This window comes from Dermacentor albipictus, chromosome 7, assembly GCF_038994185.2.
Source record: "Dermacentor albipictus isolate Rhodes 1998 colony chromosome 7, USDA_Dalb.pri_finalv2, whole genome shotgun sequence".
NCBI lineage: Eukaryota > Metazoa > Arthropoda > Arachnida > Ixodida > Ixodidae > Dermacentor > Dermacentor albipictus.
In genome coordinates, this window is record NC_091827.1 from 137,065,167 (window position 1) to 137,083,471 (window position 18,305).

Here is an 18,305-nt window from a genome sequence, read left to right on the forward strand (position 1 = left end):
CAATTTCGTGGCTCTGTGTTTTCATCGAGCATCCTCGGTGACTGTTGCCTCTACAATGACACGCTGGCTCGAGAGACATCCCTCCTTCAACCAGTGCTGATCTTCTCGCGTGAAATGAATAAAGAAGCGGCTACGTGCAACGTGAGTAGCATGCAGCTTAACAAAGTGATCAGCGAAGGAGACGTTTGTGACGACCCGTGAAAGCTCGCCTTGCTCCGGCAGGGGAATGGCTTCGGCAGAGAAACTTGACGTGGGCTTGTGTATCGCCTTGGAAACAAACCAGAAGTCACACCTGTACCTGGAGTCTCTCGAGATACGATCAACAGGACACGTGCTCCATCAAAACGAAGGAACCCTCCCCCCATGCTACACGTAGTGCTTGCGTCACATGCCAAAACCTACTTAAGCAGGCACTTCTATTTTTTTGCCCCATTGTGAACAAGGCTTCCATATGGCAGTTGAAAGGTCTTGCCTTTTAAAGTTTTATTTGGTCGGTGTGCGTCTTTCTTTTGTCTTGTTTTATCCCGACCAGACGGGCTTTTGCCGAACTCTTCATTACGTTGATGGTATATGTTTAGTGAGGGTTTCAAGTAGCAGCAGCGTATTCGAGTTGAGATTGGACAAATTATTTGTATTTGTGCGAGTAACTTGACATATTGCGGAGCATGACAAAGGTACAGTAAAAGCTTGTTAATTTGGATCTCATGGGACCGGGAAAAATGTACGTATTATCTGAATGCTGAATTAACAAATGATCAGGAAAGACAACCTTAAGATCAAGTTGGAGAAGCATACCTTTATTTACTGAAGTATATTGCAATAGTCGTCTGCTTTTTCGCCCAGATTCCGGCTGACATCACAATTTTTCTTAATTCTTCCAAGTGGCCAACAGCCCGAAAACTGTCGGAATTGCTCAGGCAGACGCCCTCCCATATCAAAAGTGCCTCCAGGACTTCTTGTGAGGTGCGACGAGGTCGCAGCTGCACCTCCTCGCATGACTCTTCGTCTGAATCAGTCTTCCCAGGCACCTGTGACGTCATAAATAATTTCTTCATCAGTCAGGAGACTAGTCGTGGCGACACAATCATCAATCGCGATGTAGGCCTGAAAAGTCGCATCTATGGGAAGGACAGCATCGAAGGTCGGGCAGTCATCATCGACAGACTCGGCTGACACCTTGTCAGCTACTGCCACATGCTCGGGCCTCGCAAAACTGCTGTGCCGAAAACAGTTGGCGATGACTTGCGGAGGTGTATCTTTCCACACGTGGGTGACGATGTACACTGCACCGAGTAAGTCCACTTCATACAGCTTTCCAACTTCTGAGCATAAGATCATTCGCTGTAGCAAGTGCTTTCGGTACTTCGACTTCATGTTGTGAATAGTGCCCTGGTCCATTGGCTGAAGGGCACATGTAGTGTTGGGCGGCAAAAAAACTACCTTGACACTCTTCAGTTTGACTGTACAGTTATGTGCACTGCAGTTGTGAACAACCATAATTATCTTGTGGTCCTTTGACGTGAAGTGCCGGTCTGACTGCTGCAGCCAGCCTCTATAAATGTCCGAGGTCATCCAAGTCTTCCTCTTCGCTCTCTACTTGACAGGAAGGCTTTTGATGTTTTTTAAACAATGTGGCTTACGCGCCTTCCCGATGACAACAAGTGGCAAGCACTCCGTGCCAGTCATATGGGCAGCAAGAAGCACAGTTATCCTTTGCTTGCACTTCTTGCCACTAATGCATGGGTCCCCTTTGAAAGTCACTGTCTTGTCGGGCAGAGCTCTGAAAAATAGAGCAGTTTCGTCTGCATTGAACACGTTGCTTGTTTCATATGCGGCGATGTGCTCAAGCAGCTTCACATTTTTCCACTGGGTGGTCACACTTTCGTCAGTGCTGGCCTTTTTGACGCAAACACTTCTGAAGACGAGTTCGTGTGTCTCTGAAGCTCTGAACGATTCAGTGTTTATCATTGCAGCACACTTCTCACCTTGTGTCATGATGAGAGGTCTGCTCAAAGGCAGATGCGCGTTGCGACAGTCAGTAACCCACTGGAGCAAAGCTTCTTCGAGCTGGAGATGAGCTGCGGTTTGCAACCGCTTTCTTGGTGCATGAAACTTCTCTCTTTCAAAGGCTTGGAGAATCTGCTGCTCATTTTTCACGTACGTTCCCAACGTGCTCCGCTTCACGTTGTACTTGGTCATAACGTGCTGTCGCGATTCGCCATTCTTCAAAGTCTGCAAAATTTCCAACTTAGTCGCCAAGTTCCTGGCTTTGTACTTCTGCCGCTTTGCCAGCGTTGCAATCACTATAGCGCACGATGGTGGTGGCATGCAAAATACGGTCACAATGAAAAAAGTAAACTCCGCAAGAAGAGATGATGCCGACTCGACAACACAAGGGAAAATGGCATCGAAGGCACAGTTGAGCGAAGGAAGAAGACACTGACGTTCAGTGATGCTGCGGTCGCCCCGATTAATTGATAATCATGACAATGCCTCTCAGTTTTCAGTTTCACTCCAGTGGTGCCAGCGCTGCTTTACCACACTTTCGTGTAGCGGCAGCCGTCAGCATTTGTCCGAATTAAGCAGTGTGGGGCCGAATTCTAATGAATTAGCAAAGTTTTGGTCCCATAGAATAACATGCACTTTGGCAGGAACCAATAGAGCCGTCCAAATGATCCAAATTTCTGAACTAACGGGTGTCGAATTAACGAGCTTTTACTGTATTATAAACTTTAAGGTATTCTTTGTTGACGAAATGATGTTAGTCGCATTCCAGGAAAAGCCTTGGGGCAAGGTTGTGCCTAAATATGTTAGAACTGATTCCACTGGGGCACCTGCAATCGTGTAAGTAGAGAGAACCCCCTTCTCTCTACTTACACGATTGCAGGTCAGCAGGATTGCAGGATTACAGGATTACAGGATTGCAGGACAGCAGGAAAAGGAAACACGCTTGCATTTGTTAGGGTTCAAGGTTCTTTGCCAAAGCTTGCACCAGTTTTGTGTGTTATCAAGGTCATTCTGTAGAGATGTTTGAAAAGGAAAAGTTGGTCACATTATGGTAAATTGCACAGTCACCAGCAAACGTGCGAATAGGACATGCAGAATAAGATACATGCAGCAGAGGTCGTTCATGTACATCAGGCAAAAATGCGGTCCCAAGACTAAGCCCTAAGGGATGCCTGATGTCGCAGGAACGAGTTTGGACAAGTAGATATTGACAAGGACGAACTGGAAACATTTAGATAGCACTTCTTTTATCCATTTCACTTAGTGAGACTCTTACACGTTATATAAGTTCAATCGAGATAATTTCAGTAGTAAGTGGTGATGCAAAACTGTATCAATAGCTTTAGCGTAGTCTAGAAAGATAGCATCAGTTTGATGGTTATTATAAAGATTAATGTGCAGGTCATAAAGGAAAATTACTAGTTGTGTTTCACATGAAAGTCTCCTACGAAAATTGTGTTGAGAAGGTGGAAGTTTACCGATTCTAAGGAGTCTGCTTCTTTTTTTATTTTATTTTTACATTATTAAGTGACTTTCTAGTACCTTGTTATCTTTGAACGTAATTGATGGTTTCAAATTGCCAGTTAGTATTTCTGTGTGATATAAAAAAAGCTGGTCTCCTTTTTCTCAAGACATAACTTCCTCTATTTATTATGGTAATGCTTCATTATTAATATTTTTTAATCAAAATTTATTGTAGGTCTATTCCTCTGGGCTTTACTCTCTGTACTAGTTCAGACAGGGCAGCCTCATTTGAACAAGAATGTCTGCCCTCATGCTTTTGATTTTATTTATGCCTGAAATGCACCAATTCGGGGCAATGCATGAGGCATGGTAGCGGATGATGAAAGCCTTGAAAGTCCAGAGTGATAAATGCTTTCTTTCAGCAGAAAGATGATTCCAGTTCTTCGCGGTTAAAATAGACAGGATCACACAAATAGTCATTTTTCAAACTGAACCAAGTACAAATCCGATAGAACCATATACAAATTGAATATTGAATAGCTCTTGAAAAATTAACAGCCTTTTTAGTTGTTGATATAAAGCAGTGTTCACATTCTAATATTCGCAACATGAGCAAACTTCTGGTACAAGAAGAACAAAACTGTTTTGGTAGAAAGAACTTCGTTGCCCCTAAAACGGGGTAACGCCGTGTGGTCGGGCCCCTATTCCAAGGCACCGCTGGCCCTCGCCATCCTTTCTGCCCTCCGGACGAGCCTGAGCTGATCCCCGAGGGCGGAGCTGGATAGCAATGCCTCCCACCTCGCTTTCGTGTTATTATCTTCTTGTTCTTCTGTGTGAGCTGTGCACTCCCATGTGATGTGGTAGAGCGTTGGTGTGCTCCCACACCACGGGCACATGTCCTTGTATGCTGTTGGGCAGTATATGTGCAATTTATGTAGGTTTATGTATGTGTCCGTTTGGAGCCTGCGTAACGTCGCTGAGTCCGCGGCTGAAAGGTTCTTATGCGGGGCTGGGTAGAGCCTTCTGAATTCCCTGTAGTGTTGCAAGATAACTTTATAACTTGGTAACACATGCCGCATTAGGAACCAGGCAAGCACTTTGCATAGTTAAGACTACTTGCAGCGTACATGTCTGCACATTACCAGAGTGATGTTTTTAGGGGAAGTCTCGTGAGCATCTGTGCATAGATTCAAGACTCAATTGCAAATGCCTATTGTCTGCAGCAGATTAATTTATTGTCATGATGACAGTAGCTACTACAGATGGTGACTTCCTGAATGCACAAGAACAATGCAGTGTCATGTGCGGTGCAAAAATATTCAATACCTTTGAAATGTGGAAAAAAGTATATATAGGGCAAACTTCAAGATGCACAAACAAGAGACTAAAGTAACATAAACTTAGCGTCGAGCAGGCTAACAAGAATCTAGGTATCCATGTCAGAGATTGCCCCTTCTAAAGCTTGCGTCGCAGAATTCAGACGCTGTGGAGTGCTGAAGAAACACAATGACCAGCTAATCCGGGAGATAATTGAGGAAGCCGAGATTACCAGACTTCGTGACCAATGTGGCATGCCGTCCTTGTTACAGACAAAAAAAGAACTTGAGCTTTTGCATGTACAACCACTATATTGTGTGCAAACAAAGAAAAAGTGCGTGTTTCACATGATGTGCGATCACGTCATTGAGACACGTGTGGGCAATGATTTAAGAAGTCGTGTTTCTTTAAAATAAACATTGTTGAAAGTCGGCGCTTGTGGTGTCGTCTTCTCGTCTCATGTCTCGTCTACGTTTTGCGCTGTTAACACCAGGATGGAAAACCAACAAGCCCAAGCTGCTATTCTAGAAAAATAAACAAATTTAAAATATGTACTCATCATTTTCAGATGAGTTTCTGCTTACTGTGGTGATGTGGACCCCATTGCTTCATTTTGGCTTACACTGCCAGTGCTGCTTTTTATTTGCTTGACGCTCTGTGTGCCTGGGGCAGTTGTCAGAATTAACCAGTGCCTAGTACCTTTGAATTGACAAGCGTTTGGTGCCATCGGCAGTGGTAGAACAGCTGCACCGAGAATGGCTCTTTGCGCCATCCTGCACCAGGGCATGTGTAAGCGTGAAACCCTCCTTCCGTTCATGCTTTGTAGCTAGCAAAACTGAAACCAAAACCAATAGCCTGCTATGAGCATCATCATCTACGTCAAACTACTACGTCAGACACTTGCCTTTGTTTCGTGTTATCGACAAATTCGACTTCGCCCTGCCACCTGCTAGCCGCCTGGTTAACTCGGATGGTAGAGTGGCTGCCCCGGAAGGGCGGTCGTCCCGGGTTCGAGTCCCGGACCAGGACAAATTTTTCCTAAACTATGAGGCTTTTCTTTCGAGGAACCCGTATGAGTTTCAGTTGTAGCAATTCCTAAGAACGGGTAGATGTCTGATTTTTCCCTTTATTAATCATAGAAGAAAGTAGAGGCCCATCTATAGAGTTTCTCACTATATTGGGGGCGAGCTCCACCATTGGAAAAGCTGGCGCTGCCGTCAGCATGACGTGGTATGAGGGATCACGTGGACACGGAGGCCGTGTCGACTGCTTTGGGAGTGTCGGAGCGAGCAGAAGACAAAAGCTGAAAGTTCCACCTGCGCTGCAGTTCTGAATAAGTGGGGAGGTTTTCGCGCTTCTGCTTGGCAACACCTGCAATCCCTACAGTGGGCTGCCTTTGAAGGCGGTTTTCAACATGGTAGGCTACTGCTCGGTGCTGATGTGCCAGAAGAGCCCGGTGTCACCCTTCACACATACCCGCGGGACAAGAGGCTGCATGAAGCATGGATTGTGAAACTTGCAACTGGCAAACAGCCATCGGCTACAACTCAGGTGTGCAGCAAGCACTTCCTCAGGGAAGATTTCTGCTACGACATCGGGGCTGCAATGTTCGGTGAGTAGCAGAGAGCACACACTGAAATACTCACCCGCACACTACGTGGCTAATGTCATGAAGCTTTGATCTATGAACTTGTTCATGCTTGATACTGGCAAGTTCACCGGAATGGAAAGGGAACGGTAAGTAGCACATTAAAAAAGGCATGACATATGCTCATGTTTGTGTTAGCGCCAAACAGTGAACGTGCACAGGATTAAGAAAAAGAAGTAGCTGTACCTTGCTTGCTGAGAAGACCAATAAATATACATTGCAATGCAACTTGAGAAATAATGATATTGAAACGTCCAAGAATTTAGAAGAAATGAAAAAAAGAACAATGATTCAATTGTCACGATGACACATCACAAGTCGCTATAGATGTCCGAAGTCCCTAGTTATAACGAACTTATTTTTGAACAGCTCTGATAGCGTCCACACAACAATGGTTGCTTAACTACTGTCAAATACTCGTATGCTCTGGCCTAAAGCTTACGGCACAATGAGAAAACGCACTCGCAGTGAAAGCAAAACATTGTGTGTGGACATGCATGTAGATGCGCAGTTGGTCGCTGCAAACCGTGCGATCGCTGCATTGAGGCTTCATTCTATTATGCTTCGTTTGGTTATATAGGCAGCCCATTATAAGAGCATATTTCACATAGTTTGCTCTCAGCGATTGCCTATCATTCACTTAAAAAACTGGTTTGGGGGACTTCATCGCGCTTCCCGCGTGCAGTGGGCATTCACTGTAAGTATTCGGTAAAGAGATAGCATCTGTAAACACTTCTATGCTTTCGGTTTGCCCAAGAATAATATTTTGACAGTAAAGAACTTCTGTCGTATGGAGAGTACTTACAGAAATGTCCAGAAGGTCAAAAGCGTAGCAGTTTGGGCGAGTTGGTACATCATGACTTTTTCAGGCTTATAGCGCAGCTCAGAACGAGCAAAAAGAAAGGTGGAAAGGGTATTTTAACAACACCTGCATACGGGCTAGATGGTGCATTGCAGATCGCTCGAAAGTAAGTGTACTGGAAAACACACACAGCAGACAAGCAAGACACAGAACAGGCGCTAACTGACATCTATTTTATTTGCAGCCACGCCAGCAAATATATGCAGAGAAGATGACATGCGCAGTGCATAACAAGAATGGAAAAAACGTAGTGACAAGGCAACCCAAATCATTAAACCTACAACACACATTCAAGAAACTAGATTTCTGCCCTGAAGAGTTTCACGGACATATAGCTCACACATTTATCTCCCCCTTTCCTGATATAAAAGGCTTCCAATAATTCACGCGCAGTCTTATCGCAACCTTTGCCTTGGATTCTTATGTCACTCAGTAGCGGTTCACAAGCTGTGCAATTGGTGCAATGATCAGCCAAATTTGTCCCACATCCCCTAATAGCCCTCAAATGATCCCAGTCATTAATGCAGCACCTAGTCTGACCTATGTAAGCCATCCCACAGGTCAATGGGATCTTGTACGTGACCCCTGTACAGCAGCCAACTGCTTGGCATGTTTTTTCCTGCATCCGCTCGGAGGGGTAGTGAAGGGGTAGCGATCGCCCTGTTCTCCATTCCTTTTCATTACACCTTCACTTTTGCTCGTTATGAGCTGCGCTACAAGCCTAAAAAATGCCCAGAAGGGCTCTCGCATGGTGTTTTTATTGAGCGCCAACAGCCAAACCTATGAGGAGCGCATCGCATTATCCCTCATACTATGCAAGTGAGGTGCTTCCGACAGATGGTGACTGTGTAAGTCCTCGCTACCAATAGAGAGAAACTCTACCGGCCCGCCAGAGTTCTCCGGTTCGTCATTCGCACATTTTTCTCTGTCAGACGTCCAATGCAGTGCCACTGTACCGTCTTGCTGGCACTTCATTTTGGCATTCACTGAACCCGCCCGCATGGTACCGCGGAGTTTGCCAAAGAAGAATGTCACATTTTGGGATGAAAGGTAAGCTTCTTGGATGGTTATTTGTGATAACGAGGCTTTGCAAAAGTGCTGCTGCAATCAGAATCGCACGTGGTGCATGGTTAAGAATAGTATTAGCGAATGAGGTCAAATGTGGCACACCGCGAGAGCCAGCACTACGATCGGTGTCACCATGTTCGTTGACACAAAACTTTTGTGTCGAATCGGGTCTCCAAATAGCGCAGAAAAGCCTTGTGGTGAGCCTTTGCCCACAGCCGTGACTGTCACACTGTGTTGCATCCTGGGATAATAAACGCACCTTTGTTCACAATCTGTCTTTGATGACCTCTCTGTACCGTATCGACGAACCTGGCCATAGTGCCCTCTGTGTTGCGGTGTGGAGGAGCATCATGTCCTTTCCTGACCACACTTGCATGGTGAGCCTCGCGCAAACCCATCTCCACAACATATTGACTCTATCAGTTAAAATTTGCACGGTATATGTTAAGTACATGTGTGTTGGACCCGGCACCAAAAGTGCTTGCTGCTGCGCCAAATCAGCTTTTTGCTTATACCAGGACCTGTGTCGAAAGGTGAAATGGCTGTTCCACCACTGTCAAATAATGCATACACTTGCCAGTACCAGAGGGCAGGTCTGACCTATCCAATTTTTCCTTATTTTACTGGATTGATGTATTGTTGACAACTCGTTAAGTGGTGCCATGCTTTCTTTACTGCAGTCATTTGTCAACATTGGGAGGCTGAAACAACTTCGGCGGCTGACACTGGAGCGTGGTGAAGACAACGATGGTTTCCGATCGATGCTGCTGAGGTTGGACAAGTAAGCAACTGCTTTAATATAACAGCTTTTTGCAAAATACACTCGAACCTCATTATAACGAAGTTGAAGGGAAGCTTTAACGACTTTGTTATATCCGTTACTTTGTTATATCCATTCTGGCCATTTAATGCAATATATGCATAATAGGGTGCACAATTGTAAACATGCAAATAAGAAGACCGCTTTGTGGCTCCCAGTATGGTTACATGGCCACACATGCAATGAAATGTGAATCATACAACAAAGGAATCTTCAGCGTGTGCAACAAACAACTTGGCACCTGGCGTGACAGCCTTTAGATGGCTGCCTTGTGTTCCAATTGTGATCTCATCCGCTTTCCACTTTGCTAATCGCGGTCCAGCAGCACGTGGCACACTGCTTCTGCTGTGTGAGGCAGGCCAGCTTCGCCATGGCTCGCTCAGCTGGTGGCCTCTGTGGCTGCAGCACTTCAGTCTCGGAGGCTGCGCCCAGCGCACACGGTGCTCCACACGAAAAGGGGAAGCAAACGCACGGCACGACCTTAGAGATGGGCAGATCTCGGAGGCAAAATTCTGCGCTAAAACAGTATTAAATGTGGATTACCAACTAGCCCGAACCAATGCATTGCTCTGAGGCCAGGCCATCGGTGCGCTGTAGAGAAATAGAGAAGTGAATGCGCTAATATTTCCCACGACCGCACGTAGCCGCGCAGTATGGCGCAGCTTGCGCCGGCTTGCATGCAACCCACGAGTTAGCACCGGGGAGATCTCTGAGGCCATGCTCAGCTGCACCTGCCCGTGCTGCGTGCCGTGCAAAAGCATGCGCACAAGTCTCTTCGCCCCACTTCTCGTGCAGCCAGGCATGTGCAAGAGAGAAGTGGACACACCGAGGTGCTTGTGCGTAGGTGCATGCGACAGGGAGAAAGACCAATGTTGCTCAACGACACATTCAACGCACTTGTTTTGAAGTGACACGGCGAACGAGTGCTAAAACTCGCGGAAAGTAATGTATAGGAGGCGTCACACTCGGGTTCTTTTTCTTTTTGTGTGTGTGTTTTGGAGACAGAGATATCCATTGGCAGGACAATTTAACTTCATTGAAACAAGGTTTTCAATACATGGATCACTATGGGTATTTCAAAAGGAATTTCATTTAATTCGTTATATCCTGTATCATTATAACGACATTCGACTGTATTGTCATGCACACAAGAGCGGCGCAAGGAAACAGGTTTTTCAGCAGACAAAAAAAACATGTCCTAGCTGGGCATTGAACCTGGACCTTTCCAGAGCAGTCTCTTTATTTGCTTATTAACATACCTACATTCGCCCTCAGGCATTGTAGGGGGGTGTTATACGTGAGTATAAAGCAAAAAGTTACAAGCACGGCATAAAAAAAAAATGTTTCACGTAATTACAGCAGTGGACACAGATGACAGTAGAACCAGCAGGTGACAGCCGCACACTCAATGAAAACAGTTCAAGTCACATTGCACATGTTCAGCAGCCTTGCGCAAATTATGGTTCTTGAAAAGTAAACTTAAAAAGGCACCGGTAAACACCAAAATTTTAGCAGCTAACAAATTCGTGCAATCGAAACTTGAATACGCAGCTGTTGTATGGGATCCTCATACCAAAAAGGACATCATGAATTTGGAACGTGTACAAAAGAAGGCCGTTAGATTTATCTTTGGAAAATATAAAAGAGAGGATTCCCCGTCCGACTAATGCTTAGAAATAAAATCAGTTCACTGGAACATAGGCGTAAAGTTAGTCGTCTCCAGTTTTTACATGACATCATAAATGGAAAAATCGGGCTTCAAATGCCTCATTATGTAACGCCTTTTAATGCACGAAAAACAAGACATAGACACAACTTTTCCCTTACGCCATTATTTGATAAAACAAAATCTCACATAAATAGTTTTTATCCGCGTACTATAAACAAATGGAATTCTCTCCCTGTTGATGTGCCTCAATCGGGGAACTTCACAAATGCGTTGGAAAACTATTTGTCACATACAATAACACAACCATAAGCAGTATTTCTCACTATTTTTCTCATTTTTTATGTGAAAGTTCTTGTATTTTGTTATGTTTAGTGCCCGATTGTTGTTGCCACAGCATTTTTATCCACATATAAATTCAAATGTGCAATTCTTTTTGTTGTAGTTACTGTGCTAAGGCAAGCATTTTTATTTTTGTAACGTGGCTATGGGCTGCATCCTTTTCATGCACTGTTTATATATACATTTTTTTTATTATTATCTTTGTTGCATTGTCATTACCTTATCAGCTGTAGTGCCCCTCCTACGTGGGCCAGTATGTTGGCCTGCAGTATGAATGAATAAATAAATAAATAAATGCGCAAATGCTGCCAGAGTGCAGCAGAAAACAATTCAGTATGGGCCGTGACAACAGTGTCGGGAAAGGCGTTCCACTCTTCAGTAGTTTGGGGAAAAAATTACGCTTGGAACGCAGATGTACGGTGTGAATATTCGCCTATTTTTTTGGTTGTCGTCCCTTCATCTGGATATGTATGTAGGGGGCTGAAGGTACACGTGTCGATTTAATGCCACCTCTTCACACACAATCTGTTTGAAAAATAAACACCTAGAAAAGTTGCGCTGGACTTTTAGGGTGTCCCACGAGACAGTGTGCTTTAGGACTGTAACGCTAACATCATGATTATACTTGTTAGTAACAAACCGCACAGCATGATTCTGTATTGCCTCCAACTCCTACAAAAGAATTTTAGTGTTCGGGTCCCAGACCTGTGCAGCATACTCTAGAATTGACCGAACATTAGAAAAGTGCAGAAGTTGTTTGACATGTTGAGGGGCTTTTTTAAAATTCCTTTTAATGAAATTAAGAACATGTCCGGCTGTTGTGGTGATGTAGTCCACGTGTTTATTCCACAAAAGATCTGAAGAAAAGAAAACACCAAGATATTTTGCCTGATCTACTTTTTCGATTAAAACGTTGTCTAAATTATAGTTGTGGAGGATGTTAGCCCGCTTTCTGCTAAAGTTAATATATAACTACATTTACTGGGATTAACGTTCATGTGCCATTTATGGCACCAAGCAAGTATTCGCTCAAGGTCACCCTGCAGGGCAGGGACAAAGCATCAACATCACTGTCTATGTCATATAAACCATGCAATCGCCGCATATAACCATATTTTCGAGGTAATATTCGTGGTGATGCGATTGATGTATATGAGGAATAAAAGCGGTCCTAAAACAGACCCTTTTGTTACCCCCGAAGTGCTCTATCCTATTAGTTAATGAAGATACTAGCAGATTGCAGTGTAAGGCCAGTGTTGATAATATCACAACAATAAGTTTGCCCAATAAATCATTTTTGCGCACACATTTAGTTTCGTTTTGGCAGAGTTTTAATGTACTCCAAAGATTGCTCAACCCCTTTGGAGATTTTGTTGTGCAAGGCAAAAGAGAAAAAGAAGAGGTCTTGCGAAATGTTGGTACAGCTCCTTCTTTGCTATAGTGTTGAGGAGAAGGACTGGGGCTCCTTCCATTGGGCCACGGTCTCGACAAGGGCAGCATCGGAGGAGCTTCCTGATCCCCTTGCTGCACGGATACGTTGAGCACCCCTCACTCGGCTTGGAGCATGCCGCTTTATCAAGGAGCATTTTTGTTGTAGGCCACGGCGTACCTCATCTCCTGAGCACTGGCAGGCTTTTAGCCCCTTCTGTGCCTTGAACGAGCTTGGTTAGTACATGTGTTTCTGATAGCAAGGGCCAAACTATGCTCATCAATAGTACTTTTTATTTGCTAGCAGTGCTATGAACAAGCTGGTTTTGTCTTAGTGCTTTCTCGTGCTTCTGCTAAATGGCAGCACAAGCAGGAGTGAGTTTATTTTTGTGGACAAAGTAAAACATGTCGGCAACTCAGGTCTTCAAAAGTGGTGCCACCAGAAAAGAAAGCTAGCATCAGTGATGAATTGAGGGATTCTGAAAATGGACCGTAGTACTGTTTGAGTGACCAAGATTCTCATTGCACTCAGGTATTCTTCTGAGTATTGCACGGTAGAGTGCCGTTGATCTCCAGTTTTGGCATTTTGAACGAGTAAACGCTAAATCATTGTAAAATTTCTGCTATAAAAGGATTTGGCTGTTTTTGCTCAGACTTAGAAATACAGTAGAATCTTGAATATACGAATCTCTCAGGACAGTGAAAAAAAATTTTCTCACCCAAAAAGCTAAAAAAATGTAGGGAAATTAAGGGGGGACGTAGCCATGCTTTGGTCAAGATTTATCATTTTTTAATAAATATTTTCCCACCATCCTAGGGACTTGCTTTATTTCATGCCGAAATATTACTAGGAGGAAATACACAACAGAGTTTGAGCAGATTGAACTTTTTCGGTGTGTTGCTTAGAAATTGAGAAGAAAATTGGGCTTCAGGAGGTTGCCACTGGTTGCACGCTTTGGCTCACTGTAGCACTGCCATCTTGGTATCGCTGTAAACATGGGATCGGAACTTCAGATAACTGCTATGCTGCATTTCTCCGTACAGAAGTAAAAGCAAAAAAGCTAGCCCAAAAGAGGGAAAATTAGCGTCATGAGTCAGTAGTGCAGTCACGTGGCATGCAGGGAGTTCTCTTGGCTGATGCAGAATCGCTGGCGTCCTTGTTTCATACACACCTTGGCAGCAGCGAGCCATGCATATTGCGTGTTCTGAGGCCAACATTTCAAAATTTGCCTAGTTATCTCGAGTGCATTTATTGCCAAGTCCCAGTTGCTGCCCGATAGTGATAAGGACATGATTTGCACGAGGTATAGGAACCTGCTTACTTTTCTTTGGTGCGGCAAAGCTGCTTTGTATTGTGCGATCAGATTTCGAACTTTCGAATAGTCATCGGCAATTGTCATCAGCCACCACATAAGGCATAGAATACTGAGATAAGGCTACCCATGGAAGTGAATGCTGGTGATCTTGCTGATGCAGCAAGACTAGGTTGCATGTAATTGCCGGCCGTTATTATAGTTGCAAGGCATTTCAAATGGTCAAGCCAATTTAGCATGACACTGCTAAAGAAAGCCAAGGATTGCATAGACGTGTAAAGAAAACAGGACCGTACTGGCAAAGGACTACTTTCCCGGTAAGTTTTAGCTGCTCTATGGCTCTCCTGCAATCATTTCTACAAATAAAGCTTTAGACACCATTTTCTCAGCTTGGAATTTTCAAGCAGTTTTCACTCATTCCTTTGCCATTTCACAATTAATGAAGGTAGAATCATTCTGTTTTATCAAATATTACATTTACCCAATTTTAACATGCACTCAATTTTGGCGGGTTTAAAAAAAAATAGAAGTGCATCATAATTTTTCTGTTTATTTCCATTTATGATTACAAGCCTTGCTGAAGATCACCTGGGCCCTTAGCAATACTGCTAGTTCTGGGCCCATGCAAATGAATCATTGCAACTCAGGTTAACAGGTAATGTAATTTACAAGTACAGATTCCGCTAACATTGTTGCAAAATAAAAATGTGGCATGGCCACCACATTTACGATCAGAAAAACAAGTTGTGCAAAATTTACCTTCACAGAAGGGAGCTTTTTTAATGAGCTTTCTTAATTAATGTAGCACACTGTCATCACCATTGGCTCTTTACTGATGCCAAGCACACAGTTTTGGCATCCTCTAGCGATCAGTTTTCGAGGTACTGCTATCACTTTCGCAAGATTTCACATGGCTGTGCATCAAACGTGTGCATTAAACGCAGTAGGCATCAGTGGACTTGTCACAGTGTGCAGGCTGCGTTCGTGCCACTGTGTGCAGGCTTGGCACAGTGACTGAAATGCATTCGGCAGTAGATGTGCCAACGCAACTGGTCTCGTGAAATCTCACGAAGGTGACACGGGTCTCAGAAAGTGATTGACCACGAATACTGTTTCAGATCGTAGTTGAGCATAACCCACAGCAGCCTTCACGAAAACGTGCTCTATGCTATCTTGCGATGGCACTGATGACTCTGATGGTAGGCCAATGCCATTATTGCAGTTTTGGTTTCATGTTCAAATGTAACGGAAGGAGGCAATTTTAAGGCCTATTCAGGTAAGTCCTGAAGCATTGAGCAGTACAGTAAAGCTTTTGTCTGCATGCCATAAATGTTTTTATGACAAAAAATAAGCAAATGCTGTTCACACTCAAAGGGGGGCAGAGGTCACCCTGGCAAAGCCAGTGTACCCGGCACGCCACTCCTCGTCGGCTCCCCCCGGTGGCAGCTTGGTTGTTCGTACCATCCCCGTGGTGCGAATTCACAACATCCAAAATTTAGCTAAATGTAAGCTAATGGACTTCGGCTGGGGCATTTAGTAAATTCGTATAAGGCATGATCCCATCATCGAGATTCTGCTGTAATATCGTAGCACACAAGGGGTTTAAGGGGACGAAAAAAATGTGGGAATACAAGGTTTAACAGGAGCTTGCTGTTCTCGGTTCTTCTCAGACAGTTCTGTGGGCACTATGTCGATGGATGAACTGCTGCCCACTGCCATTGTTGTATCAGTATTACACCGGGTGTGTGTCCAACAAATCAGAAGCTTTAACTGTCCTTTGCACAAGGCACAGTTAATGTCCACACGTTTGTGTTCCATTCACTAAGGTGCCTCATTGCAAGGTCACCGTGCCCGCTGTAGCAGCAGCAGTGAGCGCTCGCCAAGCTGCAAGCATTGTTATGTTTATGACACCTGCATACAATGCTGGTGCACTGGCATTTGCTTGTCATGTGCTGACTTTCAGCACAATTAGAGGATATCTTGGTAAGTGAGAGCACAAGAGAAGAAAACCACGAAAGCAAGACGACAAACGCATTTGTAAGTCATCTCGCTTTCCTCATCCCTCACGCTGCCCCCAGCCACGAATCTTAACCATGTTGCCCAATTCTCTGCTCTTCTAAATGCAAGATATCTTCATTGCATCACTTTCATCTGACTCTCTTAATGTGGCTTCAGCTTTCTGTAATGTTGTAATGTTAAGTTTCTCACTCATCATTCTTCTCCCAGTGCATGCCAGAAGTGGCCAACCTCTTCATTTCTGTAAATAAGTTCCTTTCTCTCTCTCTTTGTTGAGCAACTACTTCTGCAAGGCACTTGACCTAACACCACAGTCTATCCTGTCATGAAGCGTCTGGTCAAGCATGCCTCACCAGAATTGCAGCCATCCACAATCTGGCATATTTCAACAGCGACCTCTTAAACGGGCTCACCTTGCAAGTGGCAGTGATTGTATGTTCTAGATTATCTTGCAAGGTTCAGGGTCAAAGTATTCGCCTAGAACTTTGATAGCTTCCTCATGTTCCCCAGTGCAACTCAAAGCTCTTGCATGGCACGTTAAAGAGAAAGACAGCTTTTTTTTTTCCGTCTTTTCCCCTCCTTTATTTTTTTCTTTTCAAATTGCTGGTTGCCTCAATATGAGCTTCCACATTCATAATGTATGCAGGTGTTTATAATCTTGTGGCAAACCACAAAACATTTGGCTGTGTAGGCTGCCCCTGAACGCCTGAAAGCCATGAGAGTTTTTTGCCTGGTTGAGCCTTATTGGCAACTCTGTGGGCTTAGTGTCGTTTCCAATGCGACAGATTCAGACCTGCTGACATGTTTTAATTTCATTAGGTGACTTTGCATGCTTGGCTTTCTCATTGCAGTTTGGGAGCTGTGAACTGGTATGTCATAATATTGCCACAAGTGGTCGGAAAAGACCTACCTAGAAACTTCTATGGTGAATCCTTAATTTTTAGACCTTATTTGCAATTGTCATATCGGCACCAATAATTGCACAATTTTTCATTTATATCCAGTTTACGACAAAAGAGTACAAATGCAGTCATGGCTTGCTTTTTCAGTCTTATTTTTTTGGATCTGCTACTTATTCCAACATACCCACAGCAGCAATATTATAAAGCAAATCAGCCACTATTACAAAATTAGCTTGTGAATGTTGTAAACATTTCTTTTTTGCTGTGCAGGTCATCCTTGCTGCTGTTATATTAAAACACTGTTAATATGTACCTGCTTAAAACCACATAATCATTAAAACATTGTTTCAATGAATCCCTGACCTAGTCTTCGTACCGTTGAATGTATTGGCTGACCGCTTAAGCTGTAATGGCTTTATATCTTGCAAAGGGGAGCACAGAAGTGTTGTGGAAGAAGAAGAGACCAAGGCAGGAAAGACGGAAATAGCTCATTGCATGCCTGCTGGTTGGTGTGCACCTATGACAGTTTTTTATTTTTTCTCGCAGAGGCTAACTGTGTCGCCTCGATTTGCAATGTGGATGCAGACGTGCTGTGCTGCAAAATAATAACGAGGCATTCCTTGGCAGTGCGGTGACCGGTCTCCAGCGTCAGCATGGTTTTAAGCATCAGAAATGCTCTGAGAAGTGGCAGCAGCCTTGCCAAAAAAGATTGCCAACAATGGGTTTGCCTTTATCACCGTCAACATAAGCATCTTCACCTATCTGCTTGACGGGATATCGTATAAACTCGTATAAGGGCTGCACTTTTCTATCACAATTTCGATGCGGTGCAGCCCTTACATGGGACCAAACCTTTTAGTTAAAATGGTGCCAGCACAACCGGCAACTTGTGCAGACACCAGATCTCTGCATTTACTATTGCGTCAGAAGTCGACGCACAGCTTTCGCCATCTGGTGTCGGCACGTGCAAGTACGCAGTGCGCGAAAATTTGCTGATGCATGCACACGCCATCGGGCCACTTAATGTGTTTGCTGGAAATTCTTTTTTCTGAATTTGGGGCTGAGAGTGTGGCCCTTGCGTGGATGCAGCCCTTGCGCAAGCCTATGTGGTACGTGGTGTAGTGTAAGCATACTGCCCATTTTCAGTGTGCAATAACCCAAATGCGCTGCCATTCTTTGCCGCATTACCGGTCCGCGTGTGCATCACTTGTAGAAAGAAGGGCGCCCCGCAATCACTGTGTTGACTCACCAAGTTTTCTGGCGCACTCATGCACCGCTTGTGCAGCTAGAAATGGTGTGGCTACGAAGAGTGCACAGAATAAATGCGCATGAAGATGCAGTATAGTGTTCAAAAGACAGTGAAAAGAAACATTAAACTAGTTTGGATTGATAAAGTACTCTTGATTAACTCCTTTGTTAGTGTCACAGAATAAATTTGACCAATAAAGAAGA

At 44.2% G+C, this 18,305-nt stretch overlaps 1 protein-coding gene across 6 annotated transcripts in view; it reads left to right on the top strand.

Annotated features, from left to right (window-relative positions):
- LOC135897804 (uncharacterized) overlaps window positions 1-18,305 on the top strand; it is a 419,017-nt gene that overhangs the window by 337,089 nt on the left and 63,623 nt on the right. For all 6 annotated transcript variants that reach the window (XM_065426504.2, XM_065426507.2, XM_065426509.2 and 3 more), the window contains one exon: window positions 9,047-9,147. In XM_065426504.2, the coding sequence (XP_065282576.2) occupies window positions 9,047-9,147 (101 nt within the window). The remainder of the gene's footprint in view (window positions 1-9,046; window positions 9,148-18,305) is intronic.